The sequence below is a fragment of the Acinonyx jubatus genome, chromosome E1, assembly GCF_027475565.1.
Source record: "Acinonyx jubatus isolate Ajub_Pintada_27869175 chromosome E1, VMU_Ajub_asm_v1.0, whole genome shotgun sequence".
NCBI classification, from domain to species: Eukaryota; Metazoa; Chordata; class Mammalia; order Carnivora; family Felidae; genus Acinonyx; species Acinonyx jubatus.
Window position 1 is genome coordinate 41,619,020 of NC_069397.1, and position 16,037 is coordinate 41,635,056.

The window sequence follows — 16,037 nt, forward strand, 5'->3', positions numbered from 1 at the left end:
TCTGAAACACAGGAACAATATCTACCTCAAAGAGCATTTAAATTAGAGAATCCATATGCAAGCACTCATTGAACACTTAATAAAATGCTAGTAGCTATTATAAAGGAGTATCACTAAACCCAGTGAACAAGGGCTTGCTAGTCAGATGCATGCATGAACTAACCGTACACTGTGCTTCTTGGTTGATGTTTTATCATCCTTCATACCTACATCTTCTTCATTGCTATCACTCTAAGTCCTCATCATCTTATGCCGTGACAACTTTCTAAACGGTCTTCCATTCATCTTCAGACATATCATGAACATTCTAGTACTTAAATTCCGCCACAAATATCCTGGCTGGTATACTGGGAAGAAAATTAGATCATAAATCAGAGAATTGGGGCTGGGTTTCAGCACTATTACAAAGACATTTTAGAATCCTAAGCCTAAATTCCTCCATCTGTAAAATGAATTTTAGATAAAATTATCTTTAATATCTCTTTTTGCTATGAAAGTCTCTCCTCTGATCAAAAACTGCCTTTGGTTTACAAAATAAAGTTCTAGATTGGTATAGTATTAAAGCCTCACATTCAGTGTGGGTGGTTAAGAGCAAGGTTTTAGAGTGTGAAAAACCAAGGTTTGAATTCTGATACTGTTGTTTACGGTTGCTTATTCTTGGGTAACTTACTAAGCTTCTCTAAGCCTCAGTTTCTCCTCCTGCACACTGAAAATAACAATAATTATTTCACGGACTTGTAAGAATTAACTATTTAAGTGCTTGGCACATGGTAAACACTCAATAAGTATTTGATTTGTGCCTATTCAAACCACTTTCCTATCACTGCCTTCTACTTATGGTTCCCAAACTGCTTCTGGAGACCCAGGACTCTGCTTCAACCAAAACAACTGTGTCATCTACCCCCCCCCTTTTATCCTTTCAAAGTTTATTTATATAGGGGTGGGGCGGGGGGAAGGGGCAGAGACAGAGGGGAAAGAGAGAATCCCAAGCAGACTCCACACTGTCAGTGAAGAGCCTGATGTGGGGCTTGAACTCACAAACCGTGAGATCAGGACCTGAGCTGAAGTCTGACCCTTAACTGACTGAGCCACCCAGGTGACCCCTGCCTTTATATATTAAGGTTCAACATCAAAAAAATATGTGGAGAGGTTCTTCTTTAAAAGAGAAAAAAAAAAAAAAAAGTAAAAAATCCACTGCTCTATGGGCATTCTCTACTCCAACCAGTCATGCCTACTCTTGGCCAACTGTAATCACCTTGTGTACACAAGTATTTCCTATCTTTAATAATATCCATTCCTCCTTCCTCAAGACTTCACAGTGAAGTCTTCCCTAGTCATTCCTTCTTCTGAGGACTTACAGCATTTACTCTTTAAGATTTCCCGCATTTAACTCCGAAAATAAACAGCAAACTCTAGCGAGTAAGGGTAGTGTCTTTATAATATTATATATATTCATTATATGGTTTCTTGAACAAAGTATTCAATAATGTGCAAATAATTCCATGTAATTCTTCACCAGTTCCTCTTTTAATCTTCCTTTAAAAAAAAAAAAAAGTAATCTTCCTTGGGGTGCTGGATGGCTCAGTTGGTTAAGCTTCAGGTTTGGCTCAAGTCATGATCTTGCAGTACCCAAGTTCAAGCCCTGTGTCGGGCTCTGTGCTGACAGCTCAGAGTCTGGAGCCTGCTTTGGATTTTGTGTGTCTCCCTCTCTCTGCCCCTCTCCCACTCATGCTCTCTCTCTCAAAAATGAATTTTTTTTTACATTAAAAAAAAGTAAAGTAATCTTCCTTGATAATGTCCAATCTGCTTCTGTAACTGGTTCACTCTATCTTTTCATAGTTTAAAAAAAAAGGGGGGGATGCGAATGATAAAATAGACTTCTGTAACTTATCTGTTCCAAATATTCATTTGAAAAACTTGCCACTTTTCTCCTGTTATTTTGCCACAAACTTAACATATATTTAATGTCTTATGATGTACCTTTTAAATGTGACAATCTCTATACTGAGACAAATAGTCTATACAGCAACTGAGCTCATGATCTCCTCTTCTCTCCCTAATCCCTCTTCCTTTTTAGTCTAGCCTTAAAACCCAGACCTCTTATTGCAGACTGCCAATTCTAATTTTATTTACTGAATGGGCTTCCTCTTTTGTTTATATTAATGAAATTTCATTCAGAAGGTCATAGGTTCTATAGAATCTGTATCTTACTAAATGTGATACATGAACTACTAAAAATTATGCTTGCTTTTGGCAACTGTGTAAAGATTGAGAAGATCATTTAATTAGCAGGAAAAAGAGGTAATTCAGCTACAGGCTCCTTCAGCTAGACCCACTTCAAGTATGACAATCCATACCTTTGTGATTTGGGGGAGCTACATGTCTGTCCTCCCCCAACTACTCTTATTTTCAGTTATCAGCTTTTTCTGAGAAAGGCAAAGGTATACATAAAAAACCACTGATTTCAAAGTTGTGCTTATACTTGAATAGCAGAAACTCTAGCTGTATGCCCTTTCTAAAACTGTTTCTTCATTTATGAAATGAGTACACTAATACCTATATCATTAAGTGCAACATACAAAACATTTAGATTCTATATCAGTGTTTTGCATATAATGTGTACTCAATGTAATTTCCTTTTCCTAAAGGAAAATAAATTTCAAAAGTAAACTAACGTAGAAAGATAGCAACTTAGATTTTACAAAGACCCTATCCATAAAATTTACCTATATCATTACAATATTAAAGGAAAATTTATGGAGGCGCCTGGCTGGCTCAGTCAGAAGAGCACATGACTCTTGATCTCAGGGTCATGAGTTCGAGCCCCACGTTGGGGGTACAGTTTACTTAAAATATAAAATAAAGGAAAGCTCGTTTTTCTCAATCAAAGAATGATTTTTCTTAGGAAGTTAGTGAAGTTTTAAAAGGTCAACATTCTGGGGCACCTCGGTGGCTCCGTCAGTTAAGCATCTGACTCCTGGTTTTGGCTCAGATCATGATCTCACTGTTAATGGGATCAAGCCTCACGTCAAGCTCCTTGCAAATTGTGCAGAGCCTGTTCGGAATTCTCTCTCTCTGCCCCCACAATAAATAAATAAACACTAAAAAAATAAATAAATAAAGATCAACATTCTAATTTAACAATAAAGTCTAAATTATAACACTACATATTTCTGTTGTATTCAATCCAAGTCTAGTTTTCCTTCAGTCATAAAAGTAGTAATAACACTGTTATTACTAGGTAATATAGGCCCTACCCAACTATATTCATCATTTATTTGCTAACCGAAACTGCAAGCCAAAGGGGATGGCTGGCACATATATATAAAACCAAGAAACACACCCTGCTCTACTCTGCTTTAATTCCGCCTACTCTTTTTCAAAATAATTTTCTGTATTTTTAAATAGCAATGTGAGTATACTGTATCAAATTTTAAAAGAATATAGTAAAAAGCCAAGCACCTGGGTGGCTCAGTCAGCTAAGCATCTGACTTCAGCTCAGGTCGTGATCTCACGGTTCGTGAGTTTGAGCCCCATGTCAGGCTCTGTGCTGACAGCTCAGAGCCTGGAGCCTGCTTCTGCTCTGGATTCTGTGTCTCCCTCTTTCTTTGCCCCTCTCCCACTTGCTCTCTCTCTCTCTCTCTCAAAAATAAACATTGAAAAAAAAGAGAGAATACAGTGAAAAGTAATTCAGTTTCCCTTCAGAATCTACTTTTACAAGGATTTTTTTCTGCATAGTCAAGCAAATACGAACAAATATATAGGCAAATACAAACATACAGTCATATCCCAGAGTGTGCCCATTTAAAGTTTCACAGTGGAATACCTTAGTTCATGGCTCTTGACACAATATTTTTCAATCAAAGGTTTTGCACAGTAATATGTTTATATTTCATTCTCAAAAATCTAATTCAATATTTTTAAGAAAAAGACACATGAGAAATCTAGAAATACATTCCATATACACTAGAACTTTGGAGAAGCTTCTTACATATCAACAAAAGGGACAGACATGTTCCTACACAGAAAGCAACTGTTTGTTAACAACCATATTAATTATTTTGTAATAAAAAAGAAATGTGTAAGTATTTTATATCCCAACAACTTTCTTTTAATTCACAGATAGGCAGCTGTGTTTTTGAAAATTGGTTAGGGGTTGACGTGTAACTCATTTTAAATAATGTAAATAGGTGCTCAAGTAAAGCTTTCAAACAGATCATCTGATCTGGGAAACAAAATACTGATTTTAAGCAGGAGGCGTGTATCTATCGGTCTATATATGCACACACATATACACACACATATGTATATATGTATATGTATATAACACAATCTATATATATCTATGTATATAACACCAATGATAATTTTAACATATAGCACACACTGTTCTGTACCTTTTCTACTTAAGGTACCATGGAAATTGTTCTACACATACTGAATACATACTAATGTACTTCAATCATTTTAAAGCTGCATGGTTTCCCTTTATACAATTTCAGTGGTCTATTTCTTCAAATCCAAAATGGTCATTAACCATAAAACACATTTTATGTGCCACAAAAAAATTTAAAAGCTTCCAATTATAACTATAATGCCATTAAGAAGATGCATCTGATTTTATCTTTATTAAAATATGCAAAAAATGTCTTGGAATCAATAAAATATGGCCAACTGTTTCCAATCTTAAATTATCGTGAAATAATAATCTCAATCATACATTATTTTGTGCATTTCAAAGAGTAACGAAGAACAGAAAATTAGAATTGCTGGCCCCAAGGAACCATGCATTTTAATCTTAAAGTAATTCAAATTGTTCTCTGCAGTGGTTTACCAATTTATATTGTCATTGGCTATGATGGAAATACCTGTTTTCCCAAAATATGACCAGGCTAATTTTTTTTAACCTTTCCAAAGCAAAAGTGAAAAACTGCATTTGTGGTTACAAATGCATATTTCTAAAAATACATAGATGAATAATTAGATAAAGAATATTTCTATTATAAGAAGGACTGAAAATATTTTCATACACTTAAAGGTCATTTGCATTATTTTTCTATAAAGTGTTCATATCATGTCCCCTTTTCTCTTTAGGTAGTAAGTTCTTTTAGGTAATAAACACATGAAGGAAATTTTTCCTTTGTCTATAAGGAGATATTGCAAATATTTCCCCCAGTTTGTTACTTGTTTTTTCTTTTTTATTTGCAATGAAATAGTAAAATGTATCCTTTTTAAAGACTTCTGGGCTTGCAGTTAAATCTAGAAAAGATGTTCTCATTCCAACATTATTTCTTTTTTTAATTTTTTAAGTTTATTTATTTATTTTGAGAGGGGCAGAGACAGCATGAGTGGAGGAAGGGCAGCTAGAGAGGGAGAGAGGGAATCCCAAGCAGGCTCTTTGCTGCCAGCACAGAGCTCAACGTGGGGCTCGAACCCACAAAGCCATGAGATCATGACCTGAGCCAAAACCAAAAGTTGAACACTTAACCAACTGAGCCACCCAGGCACCCCTATTATTATTATTTTTAAGTAGGCTTCATGCCCAGCACAGAGCCCAACACATAGCTTGAACTCATGACCCTGAGATCAAGACGTGAGCTGAGATCAAGAATCAGACGTTTAACCGAGTGAGCCACCCAGGCGCCCCATCAACATTATTTTTAAAATAATAATTATCTCATTGCTCACCCTAGTGATCTTAAGATTTTTTTTAACATTTAAATATTTTATTCATCTGGAATATATATTGGGGTAAGAAATGAAAGTGTGGATCCAACCTCTTGTTTCTGAGTTGCTATCCAGTTTTCCCAATGCCACAGTTTAGTGATTGGGACTGTTAGGTATCGTAAATTAGGCTCAGAAGTGGCAAAAACTAAAGACCTCAGAATCATTGAAAAATACACGAAAATTAGGGGTTTAGGGACCCTAAAATGCACACAGCATTAAAAACACAGATCCAGGAGTCAGTTATCTAGCACAGAGTGAGCACATATAAGAACCATATTGTAAATTCTGGGAAATAGCAACAAGACAGGGCTTCTGAGTTTATGGTTTTTATGACCATAAATTTAGGTTTATTAAGACCTAAAGGTGGGTGCCTGGTTGACTCAGTCGATGGAGCTTGTGACTCTTGATCTCAGGGTTGTGAGTTTGAGCCCCACGTTGGGTAGACAGATTACTTAAAAATAAAGTCTGCTGGACGGGTTAAGTGTCTGACTCGGCTCAGGTCATGATCTCACAGTTCATGGGTTCAAGCTCTGCAGCGGGCTCTGTGCTGGCAGTTCAGAGTCTGCTTGAGATTCTCTCTGTCTCCTTCTCTCTCTTTGCCCCTCCCCCACTGTGCTCTCTCCCCCAAAATAAACTTAAAAAAAATCATCTTTACAAAAATTAACAGGGGCGCCTGGGTGGCTCAGTTGGTTAAGTGTCCAACTTCAGCTCTGGTCTGTGAGTTCGAGCCCCAGGCCAGGCTCTGTGCTGACAGCTCAGAGCCCAGAGCCTGCTTCAGATTCTGTGTCTGCCTCTCTCTCTCTGCCACTCCCCCACTGACGCTCTGTCTCTCAAAAATGAATAAACGTTAAAAAGTAAAAATAATAATAAACTTAAAAAAAAAAGGAAAAAGGCCTAAAGATGGATTATCTCCAATTTAAAATATCTAAATATACACAAGAGATATTAATAGCAATAAGCATTTATACAGCATTTTATAGTTTTTATAAAGTGACTTCACTTAATTTACTTCATCCCCATTAACTGTGAGAAAATGAGCAGAGATTTTAATTCCCATTTATTGGACCAAAAAAAATTCAGTGATGGTAACTTGTCCCTTTACTTAAAGTTAGTGGCAGAGCCAAACTCTTATCTGTATCTTATATTTTATTTTTTTTTTAACGTTTATTTATTTTTTGAGACAGAGAGAGACAGAGCATGAACAGGGGAGGGGCAGAGAGAGAGGGAGACACAGAATCAAAAGCAGGCTCCAGGCTCTGAGCCATCAGCCCAGAGCCCGACGCGGGGCCCGAACCCACGGATCGCGAGATCGTGACCTGAGCTGAAGTCGGACGCTTAACCGACTGAGCCACCCAGGTGCCCCTGTATCTTATATTTCTAAATGCTGCTCACACCTCCTTCACATCCTACACCAAGTACTTTTACAAAAAACTAGACAAAAATCCCTACCTTCGAGGAACTTGGGAGTGATCTGTCAATTATATATTCAGATTGATCACATACTTAATTCTAAGTATGGAAAGAATACATAAAAGTATAAAACGTAGACCCTGGCTTCAAGAAATCTTCAAAGGTCTACAGCAGTTTAAAAAAGCAAGACTTGGGATACCTGGATAGCTCAGTCAGTTAAGCGCCCAACTTTTGATTTTGGCTCAGGTCATGATCTCACGGTTAGGGAGTTCAAGCCCCACCTTGGGCTCCATGCTGACAGTGTGGAGCCTGCAAGTCTTGGGGAACAGGACAATGTCTTACCTACTTTGTCCATGGTTTGCTATGCTTATTTACAGCCTGAATAGCTCAGTAAATATTTGTTGGATGTCTGTTATTGATTGAATCTTCTAGACAGGGTGAGATATGAAAGAGTATCAGACCCCATCCATTTTTCCCACAGGTTGAACTTTTGTTTATGATTTAAAAAAAAAAAAAAAAAAAAAAAAAAAAAAAGCAGCCAAACCATCAAAAAGCACCTAGACAATGTAACAAAGTTTAGGTACTCCACTTCTAGGCTACACCTACTGACTAAACATTTCACGGCAAAATAAAGATTTTGAACTACATTTCATTTCAAAGCTGCCACAGGGAACCTGGGTGGCTCAGTTGGTTAAACATCCAACTCTTGATCTCGGCTGGGATCATGATCTCACAGTTCACGGGATCAAGCCCGCGTCAGGGTCCACACTGACAGAGCAGAGCCTGCTTGGGATTCTCTCTTCCTCTTTCTCTGCCCCTCCCCCACTTGTGCTTACTCTCTCTCTCAAAATAAAATAAAACCTAAAAAAAAAAAAAGAAAAGCTGCTAGAAGGTTATAAAACAATTTCAAGAACCAAATCTAATCCAACTTCCACAAAATACAACTATCATTCACTGTTGCTTTATTCCAATTTAAATACATCTTCTGCCTCTATAATAAGCAATGCTCCATAAGATCTCTCATCAACAGGTCTTTGTATTGTTCCCTTCAGACACCTTATCAACATATCTTTTCCACTACAAGTCTTTTTTTTGTTTTTAACAATTTTTTTAATGTTTTCTTAAATTTATTTTTGGGAGAGAGAGGGGCAGAGAGAAAAAGAGAGGTAGACACAGAATCCAAAGGAGGCTCCATGCTCTGAGCCGTCCACGCAGAGCCTGACGTGGCGCTCGAATCCACAAACCACGAGACCATGACCTGACCCGAAGTCGGATGCTCAACTGACTGAGCCACCCAGGCAACCCTAAGTCTTTTTTTTTTTTCCTAAACCACTAGCAATCACTTATCTGCCATACACAATAAAAGTCCTTTTTAAAGTTCTTTTCTAACTTTTGAAATATTTTAATACTAAGGGAGAATAAATGGTAATAATAAATAAAATTCAAGTACAAAAATAAACCCAATTTACAAAGTACAATTTTCTATCCTGCCACAGATAATCTCATTCTAGAGTCAGCATACCCTATTCCCCAATCTATATAATAACAAGATAGTTGCACTGTAGCCTCCAAGGACTGACATTCTTTGTAAAAACCTTGGATGGGTTGAAATCATTTATAAACATTAAAAAAATCTAAAGAGATGAGGCTTAAATTTTAGTGGATGGTTGCATGTTAAAGATGTTAGAGCCCTAAAAGCAAATAAAAAGGAGAACTGAAAGGATTTACAAAGCTATGAGCCCAGAAATTACATGCAGTGACTAGTCTATAAAATACTAAAAAGGCATTTTCATTTTCATCAGATCACGAGGACTTTCTTCAGTGGTTATCTATAGCAAAGGTTTGGTACAATGAAAACAATCTGTCATGAATGACCTCAACATGCCATAAATGTAGCTACATTCTAGGTCAGATCATGTGGGTATTACAGAAAGAACTATGCAAGAGAAACATGCACACTGATGAATCTAACACTAAAAAAATAAAGAGCCATTGACAAGACAATTAAACTTGGCCTTTAACGTTGGCAACAGAATAAGGTTCCATTCTTTTCAAGAGTAAAGATACTGTACCAGCCATTCAAAACAGATGGGCCTTACACAACAATGTGGATTTAGTTAACACTACTAAACTGTTCACTTAAAAATGGTTAAGATGGTAATTTTATGTTATGTGTTTTCTATCGCCATTGAAAAGAAAAAAAAGGGATGGGCTTCAAATTCCCCTTATATTTTAGATGAATAAAGGACTTATGAGTTATTGAATGCTTATTATATGTCTGCCACCATGGAGATGGAGTTAAAATATGGATAAAACCTAATTCCTCTTTTCAAAGAGCTCAAAGATAAAAACAGAACCAAAATTCTAAATATTCTTAAGTGATCGCTTCGGCAGCACATATACTAAATATTCTTAAAATAAAATTAAATTTTTCCATCACCCTAAAACAAGTGAGTATCCAATTACTTCTCCTTTCTTAAAGCCACTCTTTCTCACTCTTCCTTTGCTAGGTGTACTTTAAAACTCTGATGCTTACAAATGAAAATTTCTGGGATTCAAACAGATTTGCTAGCTCCTATGGAATGCCCCCAAATTCTACTCCCTTGTGTGCCTGAACAGAAAAAAAGAATCAACAATGCTCCTGGGAATCTCTGAATAGGAGGGTAAATATAATAGAGAAAGATCAAATGCAGTCTTGAGACCATCCTGTGAGCAATCACCTGCATTCAATTCAACCCCACACTCACAACTACATAACCTACTGGGGCAAATTTTATCCTTTCAGTCCTGATTACCCGTACCCTTCTTCTGGACTCTTACAAATCCATGGGCCACACCATACAAATAAGTGGCTCTTAATTATAGACAGCTCTTTGTATCAACTGCAATGAGTTCCTGTGCCACCAGAAAACAAGTTTAAAGATAATCAAATATTTTTCCTACCCCCCAAAATAGGTTAGTGCTTATCAATAAATACTAATTTGAAATATATTTATTAAGCATCTCCTTTGTGTCACCACTAAATAGAACTTGTAGAATTATCATTTAAAAAGCAAACGTTTTTAAAGACTAGAACATTCTGCTTAACGCCCTGACCTATCCCCTTTAACACACACACTGGAATTGGCTAGATTCCCATTCCCATTGTGGAAATCTATTTCCAAAAATCAAAGAATTAGTCAACAGAAGCACACCTCTCCCCCAAAGATCCCCTTATATGAGACCCTCCGTGACCAGAAGTAGAAGTGCAATGATTTCCATCATTTCTGAGGCAGTGTTCACAGAACACTACCGAGAATAGTAAGTAGCTCTCGAACATGAGGGACCTAAAAGGTAAATGAAGCTGGGTTTCCAACTAGCAAGAACTCAAAAGCAGAAATATTAGTATTTTTGTTTTTACTGGAATGATTAAAGAAAAATGAACGCAATGGAAACAAAACCATATATTTTCCAGAGCCTCAAAAGCAGAAATATTAGTATTTTGTTTTTACCCAAATGATTACTATAGTTAAAAGAAAAATGAATGCAATGGAAACTTCAAGCCATATATTTTCCAGAGCCTAATATGAACCTGAGAAATGACCTCTCTGCTCAGAGAGCCCTAGGAAACAATCCTCTGCTTTCATCTTACATTTCATATGGGTTAATTCTTCTCTCTACTACTACATGGGTTCTGACCATAGAGAAAAAGAGCCAGGGCAATCACCAGCTTCAGGGAGAATTCAGAAGGGCAAAAATTAAATTCTGCCACTGAATGGTTCCCTTTATAATACTGAAGCCACAATACAATATTGCTAAGTGACACACCCCCATCAAAAAAATTAAAACCAATTGAGCCATACACACACAATATGTTTGACCTGAAAGTATTCATGACACAGCAGCTTACTCTTGCAACTTATGATCTTAATAGTGACTTAAAATACAGTTACAGGAAAAATATAGACTATTCTAGGGGAGAAAAGGCAGGGGGGGAAAGCCCAAACACTTTTTTCTTAAAAAGATAATAAATATATTCAGGTATAAGATCAAATCAGAAACATTGTTTTCTTTCTTTCTTTCTTTTTGTACATTTAAAAAACTTACCCTGAAGAGATTTTCCCAATCCCTGGCCCAGCTTCCACCCATGTTTCTGGAGTAAGCGATGTCCAATATTATCCTGACAGACAGAACAGAGAGACAAACCAAAAATATTCCAATAATATATTCTTCCCTTCCTAGTGACATTTAAACAGATGATGAGCAAGAGATAATTCTACATATATGCATGCAAAAAAGTGCTAATAATAGGGTAAATGTGCCCAATAAAAGGGGCATTAATGTAAAAAGAAATGCTGGCCAGTATTTTATATGGGAAGAACATAGGGGTGAGGGTCCTTTCTGATGGTGTGCTGGGCAACTTTTGTACATAACACTTTAAAAAGGAGAAAAAGGGGAAGGGGAAAAGGGGGAAGAATACATTTATGAAATTTAAAACTAACATTAAAAAGCATAAAATCAAGGTACTTATACAATCATATCCACCACCTAGACAGCACCACTTGAAGTTTTTTTGTTTTTTTGTTTTAAAGAAAATCTACATTGTGTTTAGTTATTTTGCTTATGTGTCAGGCTTTCATGATACAAAGTAAGTTGTAAGTGTAAGACTGCCCCACCACTAGAAATGAAAACACAATCAGAGCAAAATCCAGGCTAGACTTGATTGGTTTTTTTAATATATATGTATATATATATAAAATATAAATATTTAACTAGCATGCAGCCAATATTAAACTGAAAAAACAGTGAGGTTAGTAAAACAAGAAATTAAATTGATTAAACAGAAAAATAAAATGAGCTCAAGCACAGACTGAGTGATGCATTTCAACATGTAATCTAACAAAAATGCTAAAATGTTAGAATGAAACAGGCCTAGCAATAAGTTAACAGTAAAGAACCATTAGTGCATGTAGGGGGAAAAACCAATATACATAATGTCTCATCTTCCTAGGAGCACACCAGAAAAGGCATTTCAATGAAAACTGTACATAAAGACACCAGAAACAACAATTAATGTCAGCTTTTAAGGGTTCAAGGTCTTAGAAGTCTCTGCATATCTTCGTCCCATTCGCTTTTTACAAATGTTGTGAAATATGAAGACAAAACTAAAATAACCATTAACTACGTCAGATAAAATGCTGCTATACTCCTCCAAAGAGAAACATTTTAAAATTATAAACACAAAGTTTTCTGTATGTATTAAAATGTAATTTACAGTAGTAACCTAGTTATCACCATTTGAAAATAATCTCATTATTTCCTGAAATCAATCTATAAAGCTAAAGCCATAAATCTTATTTAAAACCAAACATCTCCTATTAAACTGCTTTTTATCTTCTAGTTCCATATTCAGTGATAAAATGTTCTTTAGAATTATCGAAGAAAACAATTTTACTGTTATCTTTTCTGACAATAAGTTATAAGAGGAAGGTTAAGCCTTCCAACGTTCTGTTTTGAGGTGGTGGGGGGACAATTTCCTTCCACAAGTTTATGACAGCAGGCAAACTGGAAAACTCAGCTGAGCAACTGATTATTCACTGATCAGGGCAGAATAAAGATCAAGATACCTTTTTAAAAACAAAAATGAGGCAAACAATAATGGAAAATTTGTTTCTAAAAAAGAAGAGGAAGAAGAAGGAGAGGAGGAGGAGGAGGAGGAAGATAATCTGTTCCTAAAACAAAAGATACTACTGTTTTAAACATATATAGGGGCGCCCAGGTGGCAAAGTCCGTTGAGTGACTCTTGATTTTGGCTCAGGTCATCATGATCCCAGGGTCGTGGGATAGAGCCCTGAATTGGGCTCCATGCTTGGGGTTTTCTCTCCCTCTCTTCCCTCTGCCCCTCTCCCCCACTTGTGCGTGCGCTCTCTCTCTCTCTCTCTCTCTCTAAAATAAATAAATGAAACAAAAGGTCACTAGAAATTACTTTTTCCCAGGAACTGAATTAGAAAATGCCATGGTTATGTATAATCTGAGGCGGTAACTTCCATATTACTAGACATCACAAAAACTTAAAAACAAATGATAAAGTCTTACTATAAGCAATGTTAGCAGAAAATGAAAAAGAGGACTTTATTATACTATTATGAATATAAACTTACCTGTACATAAAATCCTTACTTTATATCATAACTCTTACATCTGAAGAACTATAGGACACGGATAGCAGAATGACTCTAAGGTTATATAGTTGACTAAATTATCATTTAATCTTTTAATAGGCTAATGTTATAACTCTACTTGGCACAAAGATTTAGGATATTAAACCATGCTGACAAAAACTGTTGCTCCCTTTTTTTTATTTAAGAAAATTCAATCTTTGGCTAAGTGGAGATGAGACATTATGCTGACTGTGTTATATTATGAATGCACTAAAATAAACAGACAGATGAAGCAGTATGCTATTTCCAAAAGCAGTGCAAGTGGAGTGAAAGCATTTCCATACGAACCTGGCTTTAAAAACTGGGCTGTCAAAAGAACAGTTAAATGTAACACAAAGTAAGAAACTGTCCAATCACTAATGGTCGTTTTTTTTTTTTTGTCTTGTTTTCAATTCACTGCTTGCAATTAATGTATTTATTAAAGAAGAGTGAAAGCATAAGTAAATTCACGAGTCAAGACCAGCTGAGAGATTCAAGAGCAGCGTGTTGTGACTGACAACAGTGAAAGGAAAAGCAAATGTTAAAGGGAGAGGAAGAAAAAAGGAAACTTTAGGATTATACACATTAGCACCACTTTTACAAAACCACTCAAGATAGCTGTCACCTTCTCAAAAAAAAAAAAAAAAAAAAAGCAAGCTGATACAAAATGGTAGTGGCATTTTTCAAACTTTAGATGAAAGCTGTCCTTTAATTAACTCTACTTTCCTAAGTATGGATAAGGAATGAAATGTCAGAGTCTGTATTAAAATTAATATGCCACTTTATGTCCTTATGATTATAACAAAGGCAACAGAAACAACAGACATACCTCCCAGAACCTCTTCCCCTCACCAACCTCAGAGATTAAGTGAATGACTAATAACAGAAAATCTGGACCTTTCCTATCATTCCAGACTACCTGCTTTTGTAGGAAAAAAGGCAGCTCTGTGACTCTGCAGAAAGGGCTAGTATTCAGTATGGTCCCTTTTCCTACCAAAAAAAGAAAAAAAGTTTTATAAACACTTGTCAAAAATTCAATAGGCTTAGGGATGATGGGTAACACAAGGGAAGGCACACCAAAATACCTCACAACAAAGTACAACAAAGTAGCCTTGCCTATCCCTGAAATGATCAAAACGTTCACTGAACAGTCACTGTGAAAGAACAAGGGAGTCACTCATAAGCCTATGAAAATAATAATCTACTCTGTTTGGAGTTGTGATTTTGCAAATTATTCCCGTGGATGTTATTTATAACAGTAAATTGGAGTAATTTAAAGCCCAAACAGGTAATCTAGACATTATGAGGGTAACAAGAACTAAATTTACCTCTGAAGTAAATTTACTATTTAACAATTTACTATTTCAGTCACTATACTCGTAACTAAAAAACCTTTGTTTTTTATTTTAAAATATAATTCAACCTCAAACTTTATATTTTAATTTCGTAGAACCAAAAGTAAGTAATTGAAAAAAACTTTTTAACACTGTCTGGTTTATAACTAATAAATGGGCATGACAATGACAGGCTGTTTATAAATTAAATGCACATGGAAGAACTGCAGGGAAATTCTACCCATCTTACCTACCTACCTACCTACCTATTTAAGTAGACTCTACTCCCAAAGTGGGGCTTGAACTCACGATCCCAAGATCAAGATTCTCACGCTCTACCAACAGAGCATGAACAAGCCAGGTGCCCCAAGACAAATACTAATTTTAAATTAATTGATAAAGCAACTAAACTTTGCCCAAGGGAAACAGGCAAACAAACTAGTTTTCCACTTGATTCACAGAGTTCCCACAAGCTATTTGTTACTCTATGTTCTTAAGACCAAAATGGTGGCAGCGTGGCATTTTCTTTGGTTAGGCATGAAGTTCTTTAATTCTGGTCAAACCACAAAGCTGAGCTGAAAACTCGAACATTTTTACACCTAGATTACCTCAATTGGCCTTTTTTTTTTTCCTATTTCTAAACTTAAATATATAATTAAAATGCTACATTTTTACCCTCTGTTCCCTTCTTTTACATGTGTAAGAAAGGAAAATATAATTTTTAAATGGGAAAATCTTTGAAAGCAAGAAATGTAAGTATTACAAACTATCAACATGCTAAAACACAATACCAGAAAAAACAAAAACAACAACAAAAAAAGCCTCATTATTGTTTCAGCCATTCCTCAACATTGTTACTTATTAACTATCAACTAGAAATTTTCCCAAGAAGTTTTCTCTGCTCTATAAAGCTGTATTCTGTCATAGTAACAATGATCATTTTGGCAATAGCACCACCAATCTGTACAATGGGAGCCTGCCAAAACATAGATTAAAATTTACTTTATTGTATGAGGCTGATTCAAGTTTTTATAGCAGGAAATAGAATATTCTGTCTCCAGAGAAAACTGTATTACAATGATGTCAGTGACTGGATGAATATTAACTCCACAATGAATTTTGTTTTAGTTGACAGCCACATTCAATTTACACCATTTGCCCATTTTCAACAGTGACAAAAATGGTAGGTCTCTTGAGTGGATTGTAAGCTTTGCTGATTGTGTATTAAAGACTCTATAAGCAAAAACCAAATGCTACTAGGTGAACCCATGCAAACAACAAGTTGTAAAAATTCCCGAAACAAAAAATCTATAGCTCACTACAGATGACACAATGAAGACTAGAGAGAAAAGCCATATAGTAATGCTACACCATTCAGCTCCAAGAA

The 16,037-nt window shown here is 35.9% G+C and overlaps 1 protein-coding gene across 7 annotated transcripts in view; it reads right to left on the reverse strand.

Annotated features, from left to right (window-relative positions):
• GPATCH8 (G-patch domain containing 8) overlaps positions 1 to 16,037 on the reverse strand; it is a 100,353-nt gene that overhangs the window by 54,508 nt on the left and 29,808 nt on the right. For 4 of the 7 annotated variants that reach the window (XM_053212203.1, XM_053212205.1, XM_053212202.1 and 1 more), the window contains 2 exons: positions 13,626 to 13,643; positions 11,224 to 11,296 (listed from right to left, as the gene is read on the reverse strand). The exons of 1 other annotated variant lie outside the window; for it this stretch is intronic. Coding sequence is in view for 1 of the 6 variants with exons in the window: in XM_027048923.2 (XP_026904724.1) it covers positions 11,224 to 11,296 (73 nt within the window). In the remaining 5 variants the exon portion in view is untranslated. The remainder of the gene's footprint in view (positions 1 to 11,223; positions 11,297 to 13,625; positions 13,644 to 16,037) is intronic. 2 more of the 7 variants (XM_027048923.2, XM_053212206.1) reach the window with 1 other exon arrangement.